At 43.3% G+C, this 24,213-nt stretch overlaps 1 protein-coding gene across 10 annotated transcripts in view; it reads right to left on the bottom strand.

Moving 5' to 3' along the window:
* Nucleotides 1-24,213, bottom strand: part of UTRN (utrophin) — a 334,111-nt gene that overhangs the window by 243,502 nt on the left and 66,396 nt on the right. For all 10 annotated transcript variants that reach the window (XR_009557350.1, XM_035108828.2, XM_035108822.2 and 7 more), the window contains exons 12-21: nt 23,779-23,929; nt 22,917-23,036; nt 22,374-22,475; nt 18,162-18,269; nt 15,719-15,898; nt 14,596-14,771; nt 13,742-13,865; nt 12,025-12,112; nt 2,488-2,729; nt 2,179-2,359 (exon numbers count right to left, since the gene is read on the bottom strand). Coding sequence is in view for 9 of the 10 variants with exons in the window: in XM_035108828.2 (XP_034964719.2) it covers nt 2,179-2,359; nt 2,488-2,729; nt 12,025-12,112; nt 13,742-13,865; nt 14,596-14,771; nt 15,719-15,898; nt 18,162-18,269; nt 22,374-22,475; nt 22,917-23,036; nt 23,779-23,929 (1,472 nt within the window). In the remaining variant the exon portion in view is untranslated. The remainder of the gene's footprint in view (nt 1-2,178; nt 2,360-2,487; nt 2,730-12,024; nt 12,113-13,741; nt 13,866-14,595; nt 14,772-15,718; nt 15,899-18,161; nt 18,270-22,373; nt 22,476-22,916; nt 23,037-23,778; nt 23,930-24,213) is intronic.

Below are 24,213 nucleotides of genomic sequence, written 5' to 3'. Positions count from 1 at the left end.
CATAGCTCAGGTGGCTGGGAAATGGCTTTAGGGAAATTCACAGAGAAGTGTTGCACAAATAGCTATTAGTCATGATAGCTATATAGAATCTCCATGTTCAGAGGCGATAAATACTCATGAACTCCATTTGCAAAAGTGGGTTGACCCAGCAGGGTCCTTATTATTATATATATCAAGCACTGAATTTTTTTGTCCTAAACCTCAATTGCCCTCCTGAATGTTTCTCTTTTATTCCGTCAAACGCTGCAGGCTATAGCATTTACCTCAAGCATATTTTGACCTATATGTTCTGAACCAAGAAACTCCTACAATACTGTAAAAGCTCAGGTTATGCAGGAAACCAAAAGCAGAAAGCAAGAATGTGTATGATTATAAGAATCAATCACAGTATCCAGCAAGTTTACTCTTTTTTGGAAATTCTGGAGAAACATGATAAAAACATCAAGGTTAGGTTGAATAATGACAGTTTCCTTTATATTAAACTACATATCTTTAAATCCCTAATTATGGAGTACAGCACTAAGGTTATGTTTTTAAAAATGGTTGTTTTTTTAAAAAAAGAATTTGCTTAAGGCAGCAATTGATAAATAACTGATTTTGTATTGTATTCCTGTGTTTGAAAACTGAAGGACAATGATACAACATTGCACTTCTAAACTAGCACTATGTTAAATAATAATATTTATATAATTCTTTTTGCTACTGCATTTTTCAGTTGAGGTGCATCTGTTAAAAAATAACAAAAGAACCAAATGATTATTCACCACAATATGGATGAAACTGTAATCTTTTATTGGAGACCAGGGACAGAGCATTAATAGCCTGGCAGAAGCATAATTTGGCAGGAACAGACCAAAGGAGTTCACATACTATTCTGCCACAATAGTACCTGCGCACATTTTTCTTACAATACTATGGAATATTCATTTTTCTCCATTACAAATATACGGTTATTCCCTTGTGGACATAAAATCAAAACTATATAAAAAACTAAACATCAAACTGGCACCAGTTGCCTGTGTATTAATCTGTTAAAAATTTACTATGCACTATATGTTTGACATCCTTAACACACCATGAAGTTCACTTTTCAAGTTTGAAAGAAAACTATTAGGCCTGGTGCAGATGTTAGCATTTCCCTCTTCCAAGGTTATTTGTTCAAGAGCTGTCTGCATTATGAAGAGAAAGGTGGGATAGTAAATAAAAAGAATCTAAACATTTCATTCCATTAATGGAAAGAGCTACTGTCAATGGAACGCTTCTTCATTTACAGAATGGAGTATCTGACTTCAGATCCAAACGTACAGAAATACAAAGGAGCACGGGCAAATACTAACTGCATGGAAAAACTGGGGCCTAAAGCAGCATTAAGTAGTTGTGTAAGTTTACGTGTATTGACATTTTGGTTTCATTGGCGTGTTGTTACATTGACACTTACATTTTAAGCGTTTATTGCTTTATTTTAAGCAGTATTTTTTAAAGTATGATGTCCATTTAGTTGCCTGAAGCAAATATCTGATCTGGCAGGATATAAATTAAATTATCATAGCAGTAATTTCACTAAAGTCTTCCTGTCCAAGGGCAAATGAAAGAAAAGACCGTTCCTGTGTTTCTGACATACTGGATGGCTTCATACATTATACATAAAACTAAGCACTACTATTTTAGACAGTGATATTTAAATGCTCTCTACATAGGAGCCCCCCCCCCAATAACATGAGACTGGTAACCTGACCTTGAAATAAATAATGCTGAAAGATAAATTTGTCTCTTTAAAATGTTGTTAAGTTATATATGCAGAAACAGCATATACATCTTTTTTACATCTCCATAGGCAATTCAGTGTATTTCTGTTTTTCTCTGAACCACCTTCGGAATTAGTGGCATTTATAAATGACCTTCATCCAAAAAGTAACAATCTAAGCATTGCTTTTATGAAGAAAATGACTTTGTTATATAGCAAGCAGAGAAAACAGAAATTGTGCTTATTCCTTTATGAGAAGCTACAAAATCTATGCCATGCTTCCAGCGCGACTATATAATTTATACACAGAATCTGTGGTGAACACAAAGCAGCAATTCTAAGGTTTTTGCCACAAGCAAAAAAATAGCAATATATTGTAAGTGGGGAAATGTTTTTTTTAAAAAAAAACATTCACATGTTAAATAAAAACCCACCTTTCTTCACTTGCTGTGACAGGCCCTCCAGTTTCTGTTGAGCAGACTTGAAGCGATCATTCAAAGACTTTATGTTTTCCTCAATAAAGTCTGGAGCACCTGGCTGGGATGCAAGGACCTTGCCCTGGGTTTTCAGCTGTTCAATCCATGGACTCAGACTTAATAGATGAGTGTGTTCCCTCTGTGAAAGTTAAGTATAAGCACACACATACAAGCATTAACATCATTTAAGCAACACTGGGTTCCTACCACTGCAGGTTCAGTTTATAATTCCATTTTGTTTATGCATCTCACAATGAACAAGTTTACCTGGCACAACTCCTTTAGAGTTGTTAAAGGTTGCTGCTGCAATGATGAAGCAGTGGTTTCTTTCAGCCATAATTCTTTTTCACTCAAAGTCTTATCAAGCTCACCCATTTCCCTAAAATAAATGTTTACTTCATCCTGGCATTGCACTTTTCTTGCAACTTCTTCCAAGTGCCAGGCTGCCCTTTTCCACTCTGCCAACAGCTTCTCGAGGGCATTTGCTACATCTTCAGTAGGAAGCCCTTCTGAACAAGCAAAAGAAATAAAAACTGTTTTGATATGCAGTATTCACCAACACAACGCTACATGCTTCTCTTATAAGCTTACTTAGATCAGGTTCAATAGTAATAATGGTTTCCTTGTCAATCACTTGCAAGCTGTAACATACAGAATGATTTAAGTTCACCCACATTCCATGTTTTTTTAAATAAAAATTTAAAAAAATGCTCTTTTTTACAACAATCACCTGACATCCAGTTTCATTTTAATTGCACAAATCTTCCCCAGCTATCTAGTGAAAAGAAGCATCTCACTAGGAATTCAGTAGTTCATAACTGTGCCTTTTCATGGTAAAGCCACTTCCGCGCTTGCGTCGGAGGTGGGGTTGTGGGCTGCCCGACTGTACCATCGCGTAGGGGCTGAGAGTTCAGCCCCTGCGCGATGGTGCGCTCCCGCCTGCGTCACACCCCGACCGGCCAATGAGGCTGGGCGGGGCGGGGCCACACCGTTTAAAGGCCTCCGCAGGCGGGAAAGCCTCCTCTCTTCTCCGCTGTTCGCCGAGCGAACAATTCATTCCGCTGTGGATCTCTGGTGTCGTGATTTTGCCTGCTTGTTTGTTTCGCTGCTTGTTTGTTTGGCCTTCGGCTCACTCCTTTTTCCCCTTTCTCTTTACTCTGGTTCTTCGCTCCAATTGCAGGTGCATCGCGGGGAGGCTAGGTTCCGCGAGCGGCAGCGCTACCGCTCATCAGCTGTTCCTGATCGTCAGCTGTTCCCCGCGTTGCGGCTCCGTTCTTTTTCTGCAGGTTCAGGGGACTTCAGCCAAGGAACTGACTGAAGCTCGTCAAAGCACTGCCAGGTGCCGGGGCTCCGGCAGCTCCCTGAAGTGCAGCAGCCGCATCGGGCTTTCTTGAGCGACGCAGTGGAGCGGGGTCGAGAGAGAGCCTTTTGGATCGCTGCAGGGTCGAGGCGGCTGCCTCCCCGCGACGAAAAAATCTGCCGAAGCCTTCTGGCCTTTCCACAGCGCCTAACGTGGTGTATCTCTGCCTTTAATTCTCGGCGCCCGAGTCTGAGGCGGCTGCACCCCCCCCCCCGCATCGCCCCGCATCGCATCGACGCGGACATCGCCGTGTGGAGCCTCCTGCAACGTGTGGTGAGCTACCCGCTGTCGCGGGGAGGTCTCTTCTTGGTTTCTTATCCCCTTTCGGCTATATTATTTTGAGTGGCTGCTGAGGATCTCCTGGGGCTCGCGGGTTTGCTTACCTAGCGTCATTAGGCAGTTGGCCATCTTGTGTGTGGCCACGTGCGTCCCCCTTGCAGCCGCCATTTTGAGGAGGTCTTTTCCAGTTAGGCAGGCGGCCATCTTGCGTGTGGCCACGTGCGTCTGCTTGCAGCCGCCATTTTGGGGAGGTCTTTTCCAGTCTGTTGTTTGCCAGCCATTGTGAGTGTGGCCACGGGCCTTTTGCGGGGGGCAGCCATCTTGAGGAGGTTTTTTCCTGTCTGTTGTTTGCCAGCTAGTAACACATTGTTAACGTGCTGTTTGCCAGCGACTTTAACGCATACTTAGAGGGATTATAAATATAAAGTTATATACAGATTCCTTGATAAGCCTGTGGAGTTCTCTTTTACCTGGCAGTCTTTTGGAATAAGGCTTGTTTTCCCCCAATAGGATGTGCTTGGCTGAGAATTAATTATTTAATTTACCCTGGCATAATTTCCTCTTTCGATCAATAGATTTATTGCACGGTCTGTATTAATTGCACGGTCTGGATTTCATTGCTTGCTCAGGTATTTTATTAGCTATAGGAATCCATTGAATTAATTTGGGGTGTGATATCCCGTCCCTAGAGTCAATTTGAAGGGGAATTAATTACCCTGTCATAATTTTCGTTTGGGGGCTGCTTAAGTGGGCGGAAATTCATTTGAATAATTAATTAGCAGGTTAGACTACATAATTATCAACTTTGAATTTATTTGAGGGAATTCATTAATGTGCCTTTTAATTAATTGGCTGAGGATCTAGAATTTGTTTGGAGTTAATCCTCTGTGTCCCCGGGGCTGGTGTGCCCTCACATTATAATTACACTGTTTTTAATTTATTAATTAAAATAGTTGATTGAATCAGCAGCATTTGGAAGTTAGGAACCTAATAGTATAATATTAAATAAATAACAGTATATATATATATAAAAATAAATAACAGTATATATATATATATATATATATATATATATATATATATACACGCACACGCACACACACACACACATACACACACACACACACATACACGCATATATATAAATACACACACATATATAAAAATACACACACATATACACATACATACACACACGGACACACGGACACACGTGCACATATAAGTAATAACAGTAAATTAGGTGAATTCTTTGTGAGCCTACATTCGGTGTAGCACCTTTCCGAGAATGGCTCCTAAGCGTGTGCAGGGTAAGGCCCCTTCCAAGAGCCCTGCAGCACAGGACAGGACTGAGGCCCTGGTCCGGGTAGTCTCCACACTTCAAAAAACCCAGCTGGATGTTTGCAAGCAGCTGGCGGCCATTGCAAAAACGCTAGCTCCCACGGCTGCCGCCACACAGGAGGATCCGTGCGAGTTCCAAGAGGAGCTGGCCGAGTCACAGGATTTCTTCCTTGACACTGGTGTAATAGAAAGCGATTCGCCCTGTACCTCTGCTTCTCTGTTTTCCAGCTCAAGTTCCGACCGGGGAAGCAACGCGTGCCAAGCCCCGCGGACACGCGGGCAGAAGGCGCGTGCTAATGCCGCCAGTTCCCAAGGGCAGGGGGTGGGGTCTCAATCGGCAGGTCCTTCCAATCAGTCTTCTGCAGGTCACCGGGCGGCCCAGCCTGGGCAAGCTCTCGTCCAACAGGGAGCCGGGGAATCCGACACGTCGGGGGATGACGGCACCTCCAGACCTGGTGGAGGTACCGAGAAGGAGCCAAGGATTGAGGAAGAGCGTCAAGGGGGGAAAGCCAAGAAGAAGACCGACAAGCGCAAGAGGAGCAAGGACGACTCTGACGATTCAGGTACGACCTCCGAATCGGATGGGGACATCCCGATGGAGGATTATTGGGGGATTGCGGAAGACCAGACGGGCCTTCCTCTTTGGATACATAGGCGGCGATCGAGCGCCCATCGTAAGGGTTTTAAAGGGACTTTAGAATGGAGGGATGGCGCCTTAGTGCCAGACTCAAAATATTCCACCAACTCTGACACCGACATTTTCCTGGGTTCGCATTTGTCCAATAAAAAGAGGGAAAAGATTTTGAACGGGGATTTTATTGACATTTTCACCCTTTTGCCTTTGTCGCATACGCTGGGAAAGGGCGAAAAGAGGAAGGACTACGGTAGGCGCAGATATAAGACCCCCCGCGCCGACCGTACTTTCGAAAACTGGCTAGATGGTATCCACATCTGGGCGGCGGTCATCTCAGCCGCATACCCCAAGAGGGCCTTGCACTTGTGGGCCTATGTAGCTGACGTTAGGTTGGCAAATAAGATGGCCGGGGAGGCGGCGGCTCTAAACTACGATGAAGACTTTCGTAGGAACGCGTCTCAGAATCCAAAGACCAGGTGGGATCAGCGCAATCAGCACTTTTGGAGTTACCATGTGGTCCCATACGTTGAAAGGAAGCAGACGGATCCCCCTAAGTCAGGCAGGTTTGAACCAAGGAGGGACCCGCGCCGCAGGGTCTGCTGGGAATATAATAAGGGCATCTGCCAGCGGCCCAATTGCAGATACACGCATGAATGCGAGAAATGTCTAGGGCAGCATCCTGGAGTGTCATGTTTCAAAGGGAGGCAGTCCTTTCGCGGCGGCCGGGGCAATTCACACCAGGGCCCCAGGCACACAGGTGGCGCCCCCCAGGGAACAGGTAGCAATCGGTTCTAATACATCACTCACTCTGGCTTTCTCCCCTATAAAGCTCGGTCCCCTGAAACTCCTTTTAGATCTCTATCCCAATAAAAAGGCGGCTAACTACCTCTGGGAGGGGTTCTCCTCCGGTTTTCGAATCCCAGTAAAAAGCCCACCCCTTTCGTGCAACCCCCCCAATCAGAAATCTGTTAGGGAAAGACCCGACATAGCGATTAAGAAAATCAACAAGGAGATTACCGCTGGTCGGGTGGCGGGTCCTTTTGCGGTGCCACCCATATCCGAACTCCACATTTCCCCTTTGGGAATAGTCCCTAAAAAAGCGCCAGGCGAATTCAGGCTCATTCATAATCTCTCTCATCCGAGGGGCAGATCCGTAAACGATGGCATACCTCAGGAGCTTTGCACGGTGAAATATGCCTCCTTCGACCAGGCAGTAAAGCTTGTAAGGCAATTTGGTAAGGGCGCCTTGTTGGCAAAGTGTGACATCGAATCAGCATTTCGCCTCCTGCCTGTCCACCCGCAGGACTTCAGATGGCTGGGCTTTCGGTTCGATGGGGCATATTTCATCGACAAAGCCATGCCTATGGGTTGTTCCGTGGCATGCTCTGCATTTGAGGCCTTTAGCACGTTCCTGGATTGGGCCCTGCGCTTTAAAACTGGCCTCTCTGGAGTCTCGCATTATTTGGATGATTTTCTCTTCGTGGCTAGGGCAAATAGTCCGGAGTGTGCAGGCCTTATGCAAGCATTTTCGGCCCTTGCTCACGAGCTGGGGGTGCCATTAGCAGCAGACAAAACTGAAGGGCCCGTCTCACGTTTAACTTATTTAGGCATAGAATTAGACACAGTAGAGCAAACGTCCCGTTTGCCCGCGGACAAAATTAAAGGCCTTAAGGAGACCATTAGACAGCTCATCCCCTGCAAAAAACTTACCCTTAGACAAATCCAATCTCTCCTGGGTCACCTGAATTTCGCGTGCAAGGTAATATCTCCAGGCCGCCCCTTCTGCCTGCGATTAGCCAGACTTACGGCAGGTTTAACAAAACCCTTTCATAGGAGGCGTCTCCCCCGAGGCGTCAAGGCTGACCTCGAGTCCTGGCTTACATTTCTGGGAGATTATAATGGGGTATCCCTATGGCAGGACAGCTTGGCTCTGCATTCCGATTTTCAGGTACAGTCAGACGCGGCCGGCTCTTTGGGTTTTGGAGTCTATTTCAAGGGTAAATGGTGTGCGCAGCGTTGGCCGGCCAGCTGGCAGGGTACAGACATTACACGCGACTTAACATTCTTAGAGTTCTTCCCTATAGTGGTAGCAGTGCACCTATGGTCCGAGGAATTCAGGGATCGGCGAGTCTGCTTCAGAACCGACAACCAAGCGGTGGTCAGCGTCCTCGCTCGCCAATCATCAAGATCTCCGAGGGTGTCATCTCTCTTACGCCATTTCGTCCTACTAAGCTTGAAATTTAACATGCATTTCTCAGCCAAATTTGTGCCTGGGCTTAATAATAATATCGCAGATGCTTTGTCTCGCTTCCAGATGGACCGCTTCCGCTCGTTGGCTCCAGAGGCACGCCTGTGGCCAGAGCCGTTCCCGGAACACCTATGGAACCTTGGGAGCGCGAAATTCTGAAGGGAGTATTTGCATCGGTTGCCCCCTCTACCCTTAACTCTTATAAACGGGCGTGGTCAGATTTCACTAAGTTTAGGCAGAAAGGAACCACGGGTCCTACTCCGGGTCCGCCTTCCCAGGAAGAGGTTATGCAATACATAGTGCATTTGAGGAATCTGGGGCGAGCCGCTAAGACCCTTCAAATTCACACAGCGGCCATAACATTCTTCTCAAAATCACTTTATTTCATAGACCCGTGCGATAACTTCCACTTACGCAGGGCTATGGAGGGCTGGCGTCGGCTCCAGCCTCCAGCCAGTGACAACAGGCGGCCTATCACGTTTGACATGTTGGTTCAGATACACAAGCAGTTGAGAACCCTTTGCTGGTCGAAATTTGAGGCGCGCTTATTTTCAGCCGCGTTTTCGATGGCCTACTTTGGGGCGCTCAGAGTAGGCGAGGTGGTCTGCGAGGATCAACCAGACGGTGTCACACGGGGTATTTTAATAGGGGATGTGTCACTGTCCGACACCCAGGTTCTGGTACACATCCGACGTTCTAAGACCGACCAAAAGGGGAAGGGCGCCGTAGTACGCCTCCCTGCGACAGGGGCCGCGGGTCCGTGTCCAGTGAAAGATACCAGGAGGTTCCTTCACCTGCGCCCGGCGGGCCCAGGTCCCTTCCTTATTCACCCGGACAAGGCCAGGCTTACCCGCCAGCAATTCACCAGGGTCCTGCGCAAGGCCATCGCCTCTTGCGGGTATAACCCCACCGAATTCTCGCCCCACTCCTTCAGGATTGGTGCAGCCACTTCAGCCATGCACCTGGGCCTCTCTTCCGAAAGGATTCAGGACTTGGGAAGGTGGAAATCAAACGCATACAAAAGGTACATTCGTACGTAGCATACAGCTGATCCCGGGTTGTCACTCTTTGTTTTCCAGGTGGCCGGATAATGCGCGTTTGGATAGCCGGGCACAGCGTAGTTCACTGGGCCCGCGAAAGGGCGATCGAGGTGGGCCTGGGGCACGGGCTGGGCCTTCCAGCATCCGTGAGAGTGTCCTGGATTGCAAAGAGAGGCATGAAGTGGAATGAGCTATTGCCGACCCTTGAAAGCCGGGCTGCTTCACTCGGCTACCCTGACCTGCTTGTGCTGCAGCTAGGGGAGAACGACCTGGCCTACCGTAACGCAGTGGACTTGAAGTTGCAAATTTTCCGTGATCTTGATACCCTATTGGATTCCTGCCCGGGGATGACGCTGCTTTGGTCATCCCTGCTGGAGAGGCGCATTTGGCGCGATGGACGTTGCCCGATCGCTATGAACAGAACTAGGCGGCGCTTGAATTCTTTCGTGATCCGCAGAGTGTTAGCCTTGAATGGCCGAGTAGTCTCGCACCCAAGCCTAAAACAGAGTGAAGCAGCCCTGTATCGTCATGACGGTGTGCATCTATCGCCTACGGGGAATGATATCTGGCTCGAAAACATAATTACAGGAATCCACGATTGGCTACATGTTAGTGTACATAACTAGGCGAATAAGAGATTAGGACCACAGCCCCCCCCTTAATAACGGTATAATTTTAAATAATTAAATAATGTTTATGTTAGGCCACGAATTGGCAAGAGGTGACTACATGTGAGCGGATTGGCGGCGAGCCAGGGTGGGCTCGAGTGGCGGTTAGGCGTTGGAAATTTGCATAACAATCAGTGGAGGAGGGGCAAGTACGTCATCAGCTGCCCTATCTTGGAGAGGTAATTCCGTTAAAGGATTCCGGGGGCGAGGCTTGGTCCTGAGCCTGGAGTTGCCTGGGCCGTAAGGCACGCCCCATCGGTGGCCACAGGAGGAGCTCTAGTAGATCTACGTCGCGGGGCTCCTTTCTGGTGGTTAACTTCTCACAGACTTCAACACACGGGTTGGAGTCGGATATAGTCTGTTAGGTTCCAACGCCTAAGCCAATTCCGCTCTACATGCTTATTTAATAAAGTTGTGGCCTTAACCACCCAATTAATTAAATCTTAAACCTGGTGTCACGAGTCTTTATTCCGGGGAAGGAGGGCATATAGCCACACAAAGCCACTTCCGCGCTTGCGTCGGAGGTGGGGTTGTGGGCTGCCCGACTGTACCATCGTGTAGGGGCTGAGAGTTCAGCCCCTGCGCGATGGTGCGCTCCCGCCTGCGTCACACCCCGACCGGCCAATGAGGCTGGGCGGGGCGGGGCAACACCGTTTAAAGGCCTCCGCAGGCGGGAAAGCCTCCTCTCTTCTCCGCTGTTCGCCGAGCGAACAATTCACCCGCCCGCCCACCCCTTAATAAGAGGCAAGGGGACGCTGCTATGGACGTCAGTTGGTTGCCCTGGCTGGCCAGGGGGCTGGGTAGGATTTTTCCCATACTGGGTTAGCCATGATGGGTTTTTCGCCTACCTCGTAGCATGTCGTCACAACTTAGGTTAGGCGGTTAGGCGTTGGAAATTTGCATAACAATCAGTGGAGGAGGGGCAAGTACGTCATCAGCTGCCCTATCTTGGAGAGGTAATTCCGTTAAAGGATTCCGGGGGCGAGGCTTGGTCCTGAGCCTGGAGTTGCCTGGGCCGTAAGGCACGCCCCATCGGTGGCCACAGGAGGAGCTCTAGTAGATCTACGTCGCGGGGCTCCTTTCTGGTGGTTAACTTCTCACAGACTTCAACACACGGGTTGGAGTCGGATATAGTCTGTTAGGTTCCAACGCCTAAGCCAATTCCGCTCTACATGCTTATTTAATAAAGTTGTGGCCTTAACCACCCAATTAATTAAATCTTAAACCTGGTGTCACGAGTCTTTATTCCGGGGAAGGAGGGCATATAGCCACACAACAGGCATATATTGGTAGGCTAGACAAGATAGGCAGAGCAGAATCCAAATACAGACGTAATTAACATATGATGAACCTGTTCAAAGTATAGGTTCCTGCAGAATCTCCTCTTGTGTCCCAGCCCTGGCGTAAGTAAACTGCTCTGAGTACCATAGAGTACCTTGCTCTGAGCACATGGGTGGATGAGCATGGGATAAGTCCAATAAATGAACATGCCAGGAAGCAAACGGGGTGTAATATAAATATGTTCTCCTCTCCCCTCTACAGGAGATTTGGAATGTGACATCATCATCATCATCATCCTACTCCACCTATCTGGCTGAGTTTCCCCAGCCACTACGGGCTTACAGCATATATAAAACATAGTAAAATATCAAACATTAAACACTTCCCAATACAGGGCTGCTTCAGATGTCTTCTAAAAGTTATGTAGTTCTTTATCTCCTTGACATCTGAAGGGAGGGCGACATTACCGAGAAATGGGCCTTTTCAGTGGCAGTTCCCTGCTTGTGGAATGCTCTCCCCAGAGAAGGCTCAGCTAATACTACCTTTGCCTAGTTTTAAGCACCGGGCAATTTTTTTTCTTTTTTACCTGGGCCTTTGGCCCTTAATCTGAATGATTTCAAAGTATTCCTGGCCTCTTTTGGTGGGGCAGGATTTGCTAGACCTGTCTTTTATCTGTATAGATGTCATTTCCATGAATAAAGTGACTTAACAATAGTAACAGTCTAGATTTAAGACGGACTATAATCAAGTTATCTTAATAAGAAATCAATGATTTCAACTCACTAACACCAGAATGTCTTTTGAGGCCTTGCAGCTTTCAGGGAAGGAGAAACTGGTGCTGCCATAAATTTCAGTTATTGTAGTTCTGGTGTTGTTTGTTTCTTCTGGAAACTGCATTACTTGCTCTTGTCAAAACCTGGAAAGTACTTGCAACGTGCTATTATTATGATTACCTTTTCTCATTTGGTCTATCAGATTTTCTCCAACCTGGTTCAGTTCATTCAATGCTCTCTTTTTTTCAGTCCTTTCTTTTTCTATTGCCTGTTAATAAATAAAAACAAAACATTTCAACACTGAAAGTGAAAACCTATCTGTGAAAAAAGTTACAAGTAGATAAGGGTCTGGTGACTTCCGTTTCAGTGTGTCTGAAAAAGTGTGCATGCACACGAAAGCTCATACCAATTACAAACTTTGTTGGTCTCCAAGGTGCTACTGGAAGGAATTTTTTTATTTTGTTAAAAAAGTACGGTAACTGGTTTGGCCCCATAAATTGCCTAGATATGAGTCAACCTAGGAGCCTTCTGTGAGCTCCTAACCCAGTCTTCAAAAGGGTGGAAAGTAAGGGTAATTTATAGTAAAATAACAAATTAATGCTGAAGTTCTATGCATAATTACCTGCAAGTAAGTATCATTCAGCAGATACTTATTTATGATTAGGCACACACAGAATGCATTCGATGGGATGAGAATGCTTTAAAGTCAATAGTAACCTATTTTGAAATATTTTCCATGAACATATAAACATATCTATAAATAAATTAGAATGTTTAGGCATTATAAGCTCTCCAAAATCCTCACATCTTTTCTGGTATCCTCTTGGGCCTTTTGTCTCCACCCCCATTCTTTATTTATCACTTTCTACACTTGAGTCCTCCAGATTAGATATTCAAAGAAAACTTCTCTGTCTCATTGGACCCATACTGACATACAGAGTAATCATGCTGGCACAGGCTTTAGATCAAATCTTTGCAAAGTAACATGATACAGAAGACGGACTGAAAGCTCTTCCGGTTCATGGGAAAAGAGTACATTAAGAAAGGCAAGTATCCAATCCACTTCTGAATAATGCTGAACATAAAAGACTGCTGCAACAAGTAGCTTGACACTTCTCTGGCAGCATTCTGGTATGTAGTCTTTTACAAGGACATCTGCTATATTAAACTATAGAATTTAACAATGATCCAGATCAGAGACATAAAGTTTTATCATGGATTAAAGCAAACCAAAAAAACATTTTTAAATTCTCAGGCACAATGCATTACTAGGCTTAAAGGGGGGGCTCCCCATGAGTCATACAATTTAATTCTGTCTGACAATGTGTGAAATCTCTTTCATATGGGATGTACTTTCAGGTTTCTCTGCAGTGTTGTAATTAATTAAACTATTTAAAATTAACTTACACAGGCATTAACAAGAGTCCAATTATCTAAGCCACAGAAGACTTAGATCTCTGCTCTTCGCAGGATAGCTAGAAAGGTTATTAGATGGCCCTTTGGCCTGAAATCAAGACTTTGCCATGGTTCTCGGTTTTAGAGAAATATCAGGAGAGAATTCCTGCTGGGTCCATTTCTAAGAATAAATTGTCTTTAAAATGTGCTACAACTCACAACGTGCAGCTTCCTCTTCTAAAACGAAAATGGAGAATAGTATGAGGAGGGAAAAAGGAAAGGAAATGCCCATTAAACCTCTAAGGACGTCCTGCCACAACTACAACAGTATTGTTTATAACCAGTACGGAGGAGTGAACCTTGGCCAAACTCTAAATATTTTTTAATAATGGAGCTTAATCCACAGGAAGCTACCAGATCAGACTCTACCCCCAACTGACAGCAAGCTTAAGCTGACAAAATAACCTTTTCAGTGAAAATGCCTCCCCGTTTCTCACTTTACCTTCAGTTTCTCTTTCATGTCTGAAGTCTCTCTCATCTTCCTGTACTCTTTGATCTCTATGGCCTGAATGGCAGCTTTTGATTTCAAAATCCAGTTCAACAGCTCAGCAATTTCAGAATCAAGCCTAGTATAAGAGATTGAATAATATTTTCTTATATTTCATCTCCATTCAGTCATCATCTTTTTTCCCCCCTTAAAATGCAACCCTCAGTCTACCCTGAAGTAACATGTTCATGCACATAAAATGTTTTCTCGTGTAGTCTTGAATGCCTGAAGAATCCTCAGCAAAGATTTTACCAGATTGGCAATACGGCACTCGCCTGGTTCCCTGTGGCAAATTGTAGTGATCTCTAAGGAAAGAGGGGCAAAATAACTCTTGCTTCATGCACTCTCTATTACCTCTACCTAGAGTCAACAGGCCTAGAGAGGGCAGATGCGGCAACTGCTATGATGACTTGCTGTGTTTCCCTGACCCAGAGCAAAACAGTGGACTGTGAATGGTTGCTGCACCTGCTCACTCACTTGCTGATTTTCTCTCAGCAGAAGAAAACAGCTGCAGCACTTTGAGACCAAAAGGAGCCAACACACAGGGCAGCAGTAGAGAAGAGTGGGGAACAACAAACATTTACATGCGCTAAGCAGCCTACCCACCCAAATACCCATCCTTCTATCCTTGTTTGCAAGACTGCAAATAATTTTTCATACACAGTTCTAAATAGGACACACAAAAAAAACCCACAGACAACAGCAGTATTTTACAACACTGATTTTTTTTTTACCATGCACTGTGTGAAAATGAGGCAATTCATTGTCTCTTGATTGAGGAAACACAACTACAATGAAAAAAATCTCACTTTTTCTTTGCTTCAGTATCAAGGCAGGCTTGTCTTTTCTTTGATGGAGGTAGATGTGGAACAAATTCTTCCTCTTTGGGATGTTTAACTGCTCTTTGCTCTTTGAAAAGGACGGTTTCTGTGACTACTTTCTGTGAAATCTGGGCCGGCTCAGCATTTGCAACTGCCTGAGTAACCTGAGGGGCAAATTGAACAGGGCATCAATGTTGATAGAATGAAATTCTTCTATATGCCATCTTTGTACAAGAGATAAATGCAGCTAATAGTAACAGTAACACTCATCACTTTAGATATGATCCAGATTAAGTTAAGTGGTTTTAGACCAATTAATTTCACTGAGAACATTAAGCATGTGATTTACTGCCTTCCACTGGTTTTGAAGGAACTTAAACCGCAGCTTCATTTGTGGTTTTTTATCCTGGCTCTCCCCTCTGAAGAGCTCAGGGTTGGCTAAATGGTCACACATCAGCCTTTTATCCTTATACCAACATGAGGTTAGTTAGCCTGAGAGACGGTAACTTGGTCAAGGTCACTCTGTCACTGTCCAGCCCATCACTGACTCCATACACTGGTCCAGAATCATCTTTATAAAACCAAGATGCAAACAAGCTTCATGCAGCCACAAGAAGTCTAGTTTAACCTTAGCTTCCAATTATGTCCAAACTGGAAAACTATGGTTAATAGCTTCCAAAAAGCTAGGAGACAAAGCAATTGACAATTAAACTTTGCTTAAGTACAGTAGCTGTGAGGTTTGCTCAATCTATTTATTAAACTGAGATATGATCATCTTGCTTGTGATTTTTTAATGGATGACGTTTCTGGGAAACTTCACAGTCTGTTTTGCACAGTACTATTTTGAATTACTCGGCCAATTCACTATTCAACTTGTCTCTAAATCAAGTGCAGATTAGAATTAGACTTTCAGATTTTCTAATCAGATTAGAAATCAAGCCTGATAAGGACCGATTTACTTCCTTCCCCCCACCCCTCCTTTTTTTATTTTTAACACCTTTAAGAAAATACCTCCAGGCTTCTTTATTAGTTTTACTTGTATAGGTCAACATTCATGTATTTGTGAAAGACATTTGGAAGGTGTAAAGGGATAGTAATATTTTTATGGTACCTGAGTAGAGTAATCCTCAAGTTTCTGAACTAAACTGTCCCACTTCTGTGTTAGTTCTTCCAGATTGCTGTCAATTTTCTCCAGTGCCTTCTGGTTGTTGAGAAGTTGTGCCACATCTTGGGATACCTCATTCAGCTGTTCTAATGTTCGACGCTTCATTTCCATATCTTCTTTGAGAATCTGACATTGTGAAACAAGAGCAGCCATTCCCTTTTTAAAGGCACAATTCTGCTCAAATTCCCCAGGCTAATAAAGTATATTCTTAGAAAATAAAATTGTGAAAATGTCCATAATAGTTTTGGTGGAAGTTTTTTTTTTATACATTTGCTAAAATACTATGCCTGTTCAGGTATTCAGTATCCATGTACCATCTCTGTGAAAAAGCCAGCAGGAATGCCCTTGACATGTGTGCTAGCCACACACACCTCAGACAAATCATGATTAGCAACACAGAATCATAGAACTGTAGAGGTGGAAGGGACCCATGGGTCATCTAGTCCAACCCCCTGCAAAAATGCAGGAATCTCAACTAAAGCATCCATGACAGATGGTCATCAACCTCTGTTTTAAAACCGCCAGTGAAGGAGAATCCACAAATCGCCAAGGGAGTCAGGATTACCTGAAGGGGGCGCTGCTTCTCCATGCCTAACATCTCAACTAGGAGAGGAACCCTGATTGATCAGCATTTTAGTCCCCATGCTGAAAACCTTACACTATGACTAATACCAATTGTGCATTATAGCCAGGGTTGTGTCCAGCATGTGACGCATCATGGAGCCCTGTGCATTTCCACTGGCCCCTTCACACACTCTGTACCCACAAGCTTTAGTTTCACTGAAAACTGGGAAGAGTCTTGACTAGCATGCACATATGAGGCTATTGTCAAGATTCAGAAGTCCTAAGCCATACACAAGGGATGCGGGTGGCGCTGTGGTCTAAACCACAGAGTCTAGGGCTTGCCGATCAGAAGGTCAGTGGTTTGAATCTCTGCGACGGCGTGAGCTCCTGTTGCTCAGTCCCAGCTCCTGCCAACCTAGCAGTTCGAAAGCACGTCAGAGTGCAAGTAGATAAATAGGTACAGTGGGAAGGTAAACGGCGTTTCCATGCACTGCTCTGGTTCGCCAGAAGCGGCTTTGTCATGCTGGCCACATGACCTGGAAGCTGGAAGCTGACTCCCTTGGCCAATAAAGCGAGATGAGCGCGGCAACCCCAGAGTCATCCGTGACTGGACCTAATGGTCAGGGGTCCCTTTACCTTTACCTTTAAGCCATACACAGAAATTTTGAAGCGTTTGTGGAGCTTCACACATGACAAGGGGCTTCTCCATTTACTTCATCACTGAGAACAATATTACACAGTCTCCCTCTTACTTTCTTCCTTGAAGTAAAAGGGAAATTGCTTGCTTGAGTGAAAGCTGCGGTCACGTCAAAAACCAAGAAAGCTCAAGATCATGATTTGTGTGTATACAACAGATTGGGTTGAGGGACCTGTGGCCCTCCAGATGTCGCTGCACTCAAAATCCCATCAGCTCCAGCCAGCATGGCCAACAATTAGGGGTGATAGGAGTTGGTGTTGAGCAACATCTCACAAGTCACAAGTTCCCCATTCCTGCAACAGAATTACTAGGTACTTATCTACTGCTGTATCACATAGTCTTAAGGAGGGTCTTCTCCCATATCAATTTGCCCATGCATTAAGATTAGAAGACGTCCTTCTCCATTTTCCATCTGTAGAAGAAGCACGTCATGTATGTATAAAAGATAGGAACTTCTTTCTCATAGGTCCTCAACTGTAGACAGAGGTACTCTTGGCACCAACAATGTATGCTCTTTAGGACCAGATTAAAACATTTTCTATTTGCCCAGGCATTTTAAGTTATGTTACTTTCAGCTGGTTGAGTGGTTTTATGCCCCTTAATTTTATTGTATTGCTGGTTCTGTTACGTAATGCAAATAATGGAAGGTAGATTTTTAAATATCTTTGAAAATTTCCATCATTCACCTGAACACTGTAATTCAGGCGTTCTAGTGCCAGACGCTTCATTCTCATATCTCCTTTGAGGATCTAATGCTGAAACAACAGTATCCATATGAATTTGTCTTGGACTACTGCCTTCATACTTGCTTTTCAATAAGCGCCACTTTCATTTTGTACACTCTCTAGCACATTTGCATGAACTGAACAGTCACATGCTTTTCACAAATTTGCGTGCTGTGATTTTCACACTGCATTCTTCAGCTACGAGTGAAACCCACAAGTATTAACCTATGTCTTTGGAAAGTAATTTGAAAACTTGGTAGACCATGAAATTAGCACTAGGATGAAACAAGGATGGTACTCTAGGCACTGCAGAGAAAATGCCAGATTGACAATAGGGAGTAGAACAGGATGAAACATTTAGGGTTTTGATGCTATTATCAAATGCAAACCAAGTAATACTCACTGCCAGCTTTCGAACATTCACACCAAGCTCTTTTTGATCTTTGAAATTGCTTGTTTGCACTTGGTTTAAATTCTCTTCTTTCTCAGTTAGCCAGGCTTTCAACAAACACTGCACAAGAGACAACACATTTTTTTAAATAAAAAAAACCAACAAGAGAATATTTACACAATTCTCTTGCATTTTAGTTTTATTTATTAAATTTGTATACCGCCCTTCATCCATAGATCTCAGGGCAATTCACCACATAAAAATACAATATAAAAACACAAATACATGATGAAAACAATAACAAAAGGAAAAAACCAATAACCCCGTCTCCTCACACATTTAAAAGGTTTGTAAGATATTTAAGATGTTAATCAGCCAAAGGCCTGGTTGAAGAAGAACTTTTTTGCCTGGTGCCTAAAAGTGTATAATGAAGGAGCCAGCCAAACCTTCCTGGGGAGAGCATTTCATAAATGGGGAGCCACTGCAGAAAAGCCTTGTTCTCATGTTGCCACCCTCCATATCTTCCATGGAAGCAGCACACAAAATAAGGTCTCAGATGGTGATCTCATGGTCTAGCTAGGTTCATATGAAGATAGGCGGTCCTTGAGGTACTGCAGTCATTTGAGGCTATATTTTGCTAATCATCATCATCATTGTACCTTAATTGCAACACTACTTTGGCATTACACCAGCACTTTGTCTTCTTATTATTGGTTGGCACCTTGTTCTCATTGGTTCCAAAAAAACCACACACAACTAGGTAAAATGCCATCTTCCATTTCTTTGACAGAACAAGTGTCATTCTACTTATAAGAGCATTCTTTTGTGGAGTATCTTAAAATTGAATATAGCCTATAAGTCCATTGCTTTGTCAACTAATATGATAGTGTCAAATCCAGACAAATGCAACATCTGTAAGCTCATGATTTCACAAATCAGTACCAAGTTAGTGCATAAACTCAAAATTAATTAAATCTAGCTGGGGAAATTATTTTGTATATTTTTAGTATTCATAGCAGATATTTTTTTCTCACTTCTTTAATGGCATGTTTAGCAGACGATATTTAGCCCTGCAAACCAAGAACCAACTCAAAGGGTCATAGTTGTCCTATTCCATCTACTCAGCAAGCAACAAAATTTGACCCTAAAGAACCAATGCAGAAACTAAGCCTCCCACTCCAATCACTGAAGTAAGTATCATTAGTGGCTTTTTATTGGGATTGGACATTTCCAAATACTCTTGAGTCCACAGAAAGAGCTAGTATTAGTAATCCTAGTAAGAGCTACACCCAGTTACAGAAAGGAACTAATACACAACTTTTGCATTCTTGTGAAAAATCACACAAGTTTCTTCAGACAGAATATTTTACATTGAATTGACACAGACCATACCCTCCAACATTTCTCCGATGAAAACAGGGACACACCATTCCATATTGATAATTTTACTGTTTCTACCCCACACTGGGTTGTCCCAGCCACTCTGGGCAGTTTCCAACATATATAAAAACATAATAAAACATTAAACACTCCTATACGGGAGTGCCTTCAGACAGCTCAGGGGTCAAATAACGCCATACCCTCCAACATTTTCCCAATGAAAATAGGGACATCCTAAGGAAAAGTGGGACATTCTGGGATCAAATCAGAAACCGGGACAGCTTCTCTAAATCAAGGACGTCCCTAGAAAATAGGGACACTTAGAGGGTCTTTCAGACTTAGAAATATGAACAACTGAGCTTTGCTAACAGCTGCCAAAATGTATTTCCTTTTTTAAAAAAAAAACCCAGAAAGGCTATAATTACCATTGAGCAAAGAAGTTAAGTGGCAGTGTTTGAAGATAATTTTCCCAAATGATTTAACATTTACTGACTTTACAATCTGCCTCCCCAAAAACATCAAGGCCACTATACATCCTAAGGTATCTCTTTGCTGTTCATCCATTCAATTAGAAAACTTCAGCCAATGAGTTGTTTCTTTTTTTTTCACCACTAACAAATCATTTTAAAAGATCTACACATTGGTGCATACAGTGAAGTAATTTACCTGCATGTTGTTGTTTTTAGAAATAGCTTGCATAAACTGGAGAAGCTGGTAATTAAGGGGATTTTGAAGTGGAAATGCTGCCCAAGGCTCTTTGGGGGAAATAACAGGGCAGAAATGTAATGAAAGAAACAGGACTCAAGATAAGACTATGCCAGGTGTCAGCAAACTTTTTCAGCAGGGGGCTGGTCCACTGTCCCTCAGACCTTGTGGGGGGCCAGACTATATTTGGGGGAGGGGAAGAGAATGTATTCCTATGCCCCACAAATAACCCAGGGATGCAATTTAAATAAAAGGACACATTCTACTCATGTAAAAACATGCTGATTCCCAGACCGTCTGTGGGCCGGATTTAGAAGGCGATTGGGCCGGATCTGGCCCCCGGGCCTTAGTTTGCCTACCCATGGACTATGCAGACAAAGGCAATCTGAGTTAACCAGAGTTGATGGTGTCACTAGTGGTGTCCCTTGACCTTTAAATTTCTTTTATACAAGTGAAGGATTTGTGTTCATTTCTGTTGGGACTTAGAATACTGCTCGTGTGGATACAATAATGGCAAGGGCACAACCTGCCCTCTGCAAGCAACACTGATTCCTCTAGTCCTCTATGAGTGGTAATACACACACTAGCCTTTGAAATCTGTAAGACCACCCCTCTAGATAGAAAGAGGCACAACAGTAGAGGATTACTTCTGTTATTTTATCCTATTATATTCATCTCAAATGGGATTAATTTAATCTGATTAATTTAGCAGTTTGATCCACATGTGATCCATAACAGGGCCAACTGCATACAGAGAAGAGGCCACAATCATATGGATACAGTGATTACTCAGCCCCTAGTCTACTAAAATTAATAATGCTCTGCTTTAGTTAAATTTGTCACTGGTCTTAAAACATACTGTTTGTAACATATTGGATACTCTGTGTGTGTATATATGTATATATATATAATCTTGATTTATACTTTGGGATACAAGTAGGCAAATTACTCTCCTTCTCTCACCCATAATGCAGATGACTAGTCACTAGTCTAGTGTGGTGTGTGTGGAGTGTGGTGGAGTCTCCTTCTTTGGAGGTCTTTAAGCAGAGGCTTGACAGGCATATGTCAAGAATGCTTTGATGGTGTTTCCTGCTTGGCAGGGGGTTGGACTGGATGGCCCTTGTGGTCTCTTCCAAATCTATGATTCTATTATTCTATGACAGCAAACAAAGCAGCAAGGTTTAGCAATGAAGGTTATTGCATCATTAGTTTTTAAATCCTTCTTAAGACACCCAGGAGGGACCTGTATCTACATACAATATAAATCACTTCTATAGTTCGGGGGGGGGTCTTAAATGAAACAAACAATAGCAATTTGTATTTAAGCACATCCACAAAAAATGGAAGGCTGTACTGCAAGAGCCAAGGGCCCATGTCCAGATAATAATAAAAAATTGTAGCAACATGGGCCCAAGTATTCCTGATGGTGCACCACTCAAAATGGCAGCTGACAACTGGCCTGTGCAATGAGAATAGATCTATATCTATTATTTTAGTATTTAATTTTATGTAACAAGTTTCCCCCTGCTAAAAAAGCAGTTTGAACTAAAGAAACACAATTTATTTTAAAACTCTTTTACCTGAGATTAAAGGTGTTCCTGAAAACTTGTACAATAACCTAACTCTCCTTCCCCATTAACATGGCCTTATAAATAATTACATAATAATTACATTAAAATGTAAGAAGTGTCCAAAGGCCTATTTAAGCACACCTTTCTGTTCTCAAAGTGGCCAACGAGATACTTATGGGAAGCCTGCAAACAGGACATGACTGCAACAGCATTCTCTCCACTCATGTTTCCTAGCAACTGATAGAGGCATTCCCTCTCCCACAGTGGAGTCGCCATTGTCTTTGAATATGCCTAATTGCCTTTCAAAACTTTTCAAGTTGGTGACCTTGGTTACATTTTATGGTAGTGGATTCCAAAGTTTAACTATGTGCTGGTGAAAAGGTATTGCTTTTTTCCAGTTCTGAATCTTCCAAAATATTTCAGTTTCATAGCAATATGCACTGGTAACAGACTAGTCCATAACAAATTGAATGAATACCTTTGAGTAGGAATACAAGCAAGTTCAGAAAGCTGATTTACTCTTTTTTTAAAAAAAATAAGTACACTAGAGAAAATAAACAAGTTTTACCTGCTCTTCCAATAGCTCCTGCCATAAGATATTGAGCTCTTGTAGTTTGAGCCACCGTTCCTCAGTCCAGCGACAAACTGCTGTCCATCGTTCACCAAGCACCTGCAGACAAATAAAGAAATTTCTGAAACCATGCATTCCCCTTTGAAAGCAGATGGAAAATACAAACATATAGGGTGGGATTTAGCTAATGAGTCCCAGCAGCAAAACCCCTGCAAAATGGGGCTCCACCCCCTTGTCATCCTTTGGCGTTATGTATTGTATGTGCACATATTTTTCTTTAATGTAAGTTGATTGAAGACGTTCAGATGACAAGCATCTAGTGTCTAATAAATAAATGTTGCTTGCTTGCCTGGAGGACAGAGAGCATTGGGTGAGTGTGTGTACAAAGGTAAGATTCATATTCATGACTCCATCCAGGTTTGCCCTGCCCACCCACTGGCATGTGTTAGCATTCCCCCAGAAGGAGATGTGGCCGTTTGGCTGAAAAATGTTCCACATTTTTCCCATGCAGAGACTTATTAAATCAAGACATCCACTCACCTGCAATTGATCTTCTAGGATAGCTGTGGCACTTTCACCGCTGTTTTCATCAACGATGACCACCATGTGAGTCAATGAGTTTACTTTAACCTGCTCTGCTTCAAGATCATTTTGTAGCCCCTGAAAGCATTGATTAAATTGTTACAAAGACCAGACATAAAACTGTGTTGTTTTGCTTGTGCCAGCTCCTTGATTTTGTTTGTTTAAGCAAATATTTTCCCAATGAGCCACGACTGTTGAGCCACAACCACTCTAAACAGCCCCTGCTGCTTCTGACTATATCCCACACGATATGTATAGTAGCAAAATTATTTTCACCAATGCAGCCTTATCTTGCATATGTGCTCATTGAGTCACTTCTGGCAAGTGAAGATCCCCACACTGATTTGGCATGTCACATGTCACATGAAAATGCTAGCTTGGAGCTCTGGGCCACATTGAAGAGTGGGTGACAGGAAGAACAACATTTCCTCTGTGACAACACTTTTGAGTGCTTAAAAAATACACCTCTCCTCAGAAAAAGCACTGTGTCAAAAGGCAAGATTCACACATACCCCAGAACAACTAATATTACACAAGATCAGTCATATGAAAAATCCCATAATTTGTATCCAGAAGCTTTAATGGCTACACTCATTGCTCCACAAAGTTTCAAGGAAGCCAAGAAGTAAAATGTACTTCCAAACAAATACAGTTCCTGAACTTCACTATACATGGCACAACTCCACACGAAGGTCTAAATCTTATTTTAAAAGAGGAGTTTCTATATTAACAATGCCATCCAAAGGGAACCAGGAAATATGAGCTGTTGCAGACTATTTTTTCACTCTATCATGCTTATTACAGTAAGGGGTAAAAATACTTTATGTTCATCCATCTGCTGTTGAAAGGACTCCAAGTCTTCAGCGAAGCACTGAGATTCCATCTTTTGAATGCGTCCTTCTGTAACAGTCAGCCAGTCGGACAGCTGCTGCAGTTGTTTCTTCTGTAGCTCCATCAATACATCATGGAGGCTGATCATGTCAAAAACATAACGAATCATTTTAAACGTCATTTTTAAAAGATTTGGTGTTAAAGTAACAGTGCAATCCTAGCGTGTTTACTCAGAAGTGAGTCCCACTGTGTTCCTTAAGTCTTACTCATAAGAAAGTACTCAAAAGATTGCAGCCTACGTGGGTTGGTCAAAAGAAAAGCAACATGTTTAGAAATTGAGCCTGAAAATCTAGACACATTTATTAGGAACTATGTTTTAAAGCAACACATAAGCCTGTATTGAACACAGAATCTGAAATACTGC

Source organism: Zootoca vivipara, chromosome 3 (assembly GCF_963506605.1).
Source record: "Zootoca vivipara chromosome 3, rZooViv1.1, whole genome shotgun sequence".
Taxonomy (NCBI): domain Eukaryota; kingdom Metazoa; phylum Chordata; class Lepidosauria; order Squamata; family Lacertidae; genus Zootoca; species Zootoca vivipara.
The sequence above is the reverse complement of the archived record's forward strand: the minus strand, read 5'-3'. Positions and strand labels throughout refer to the sequence as shown.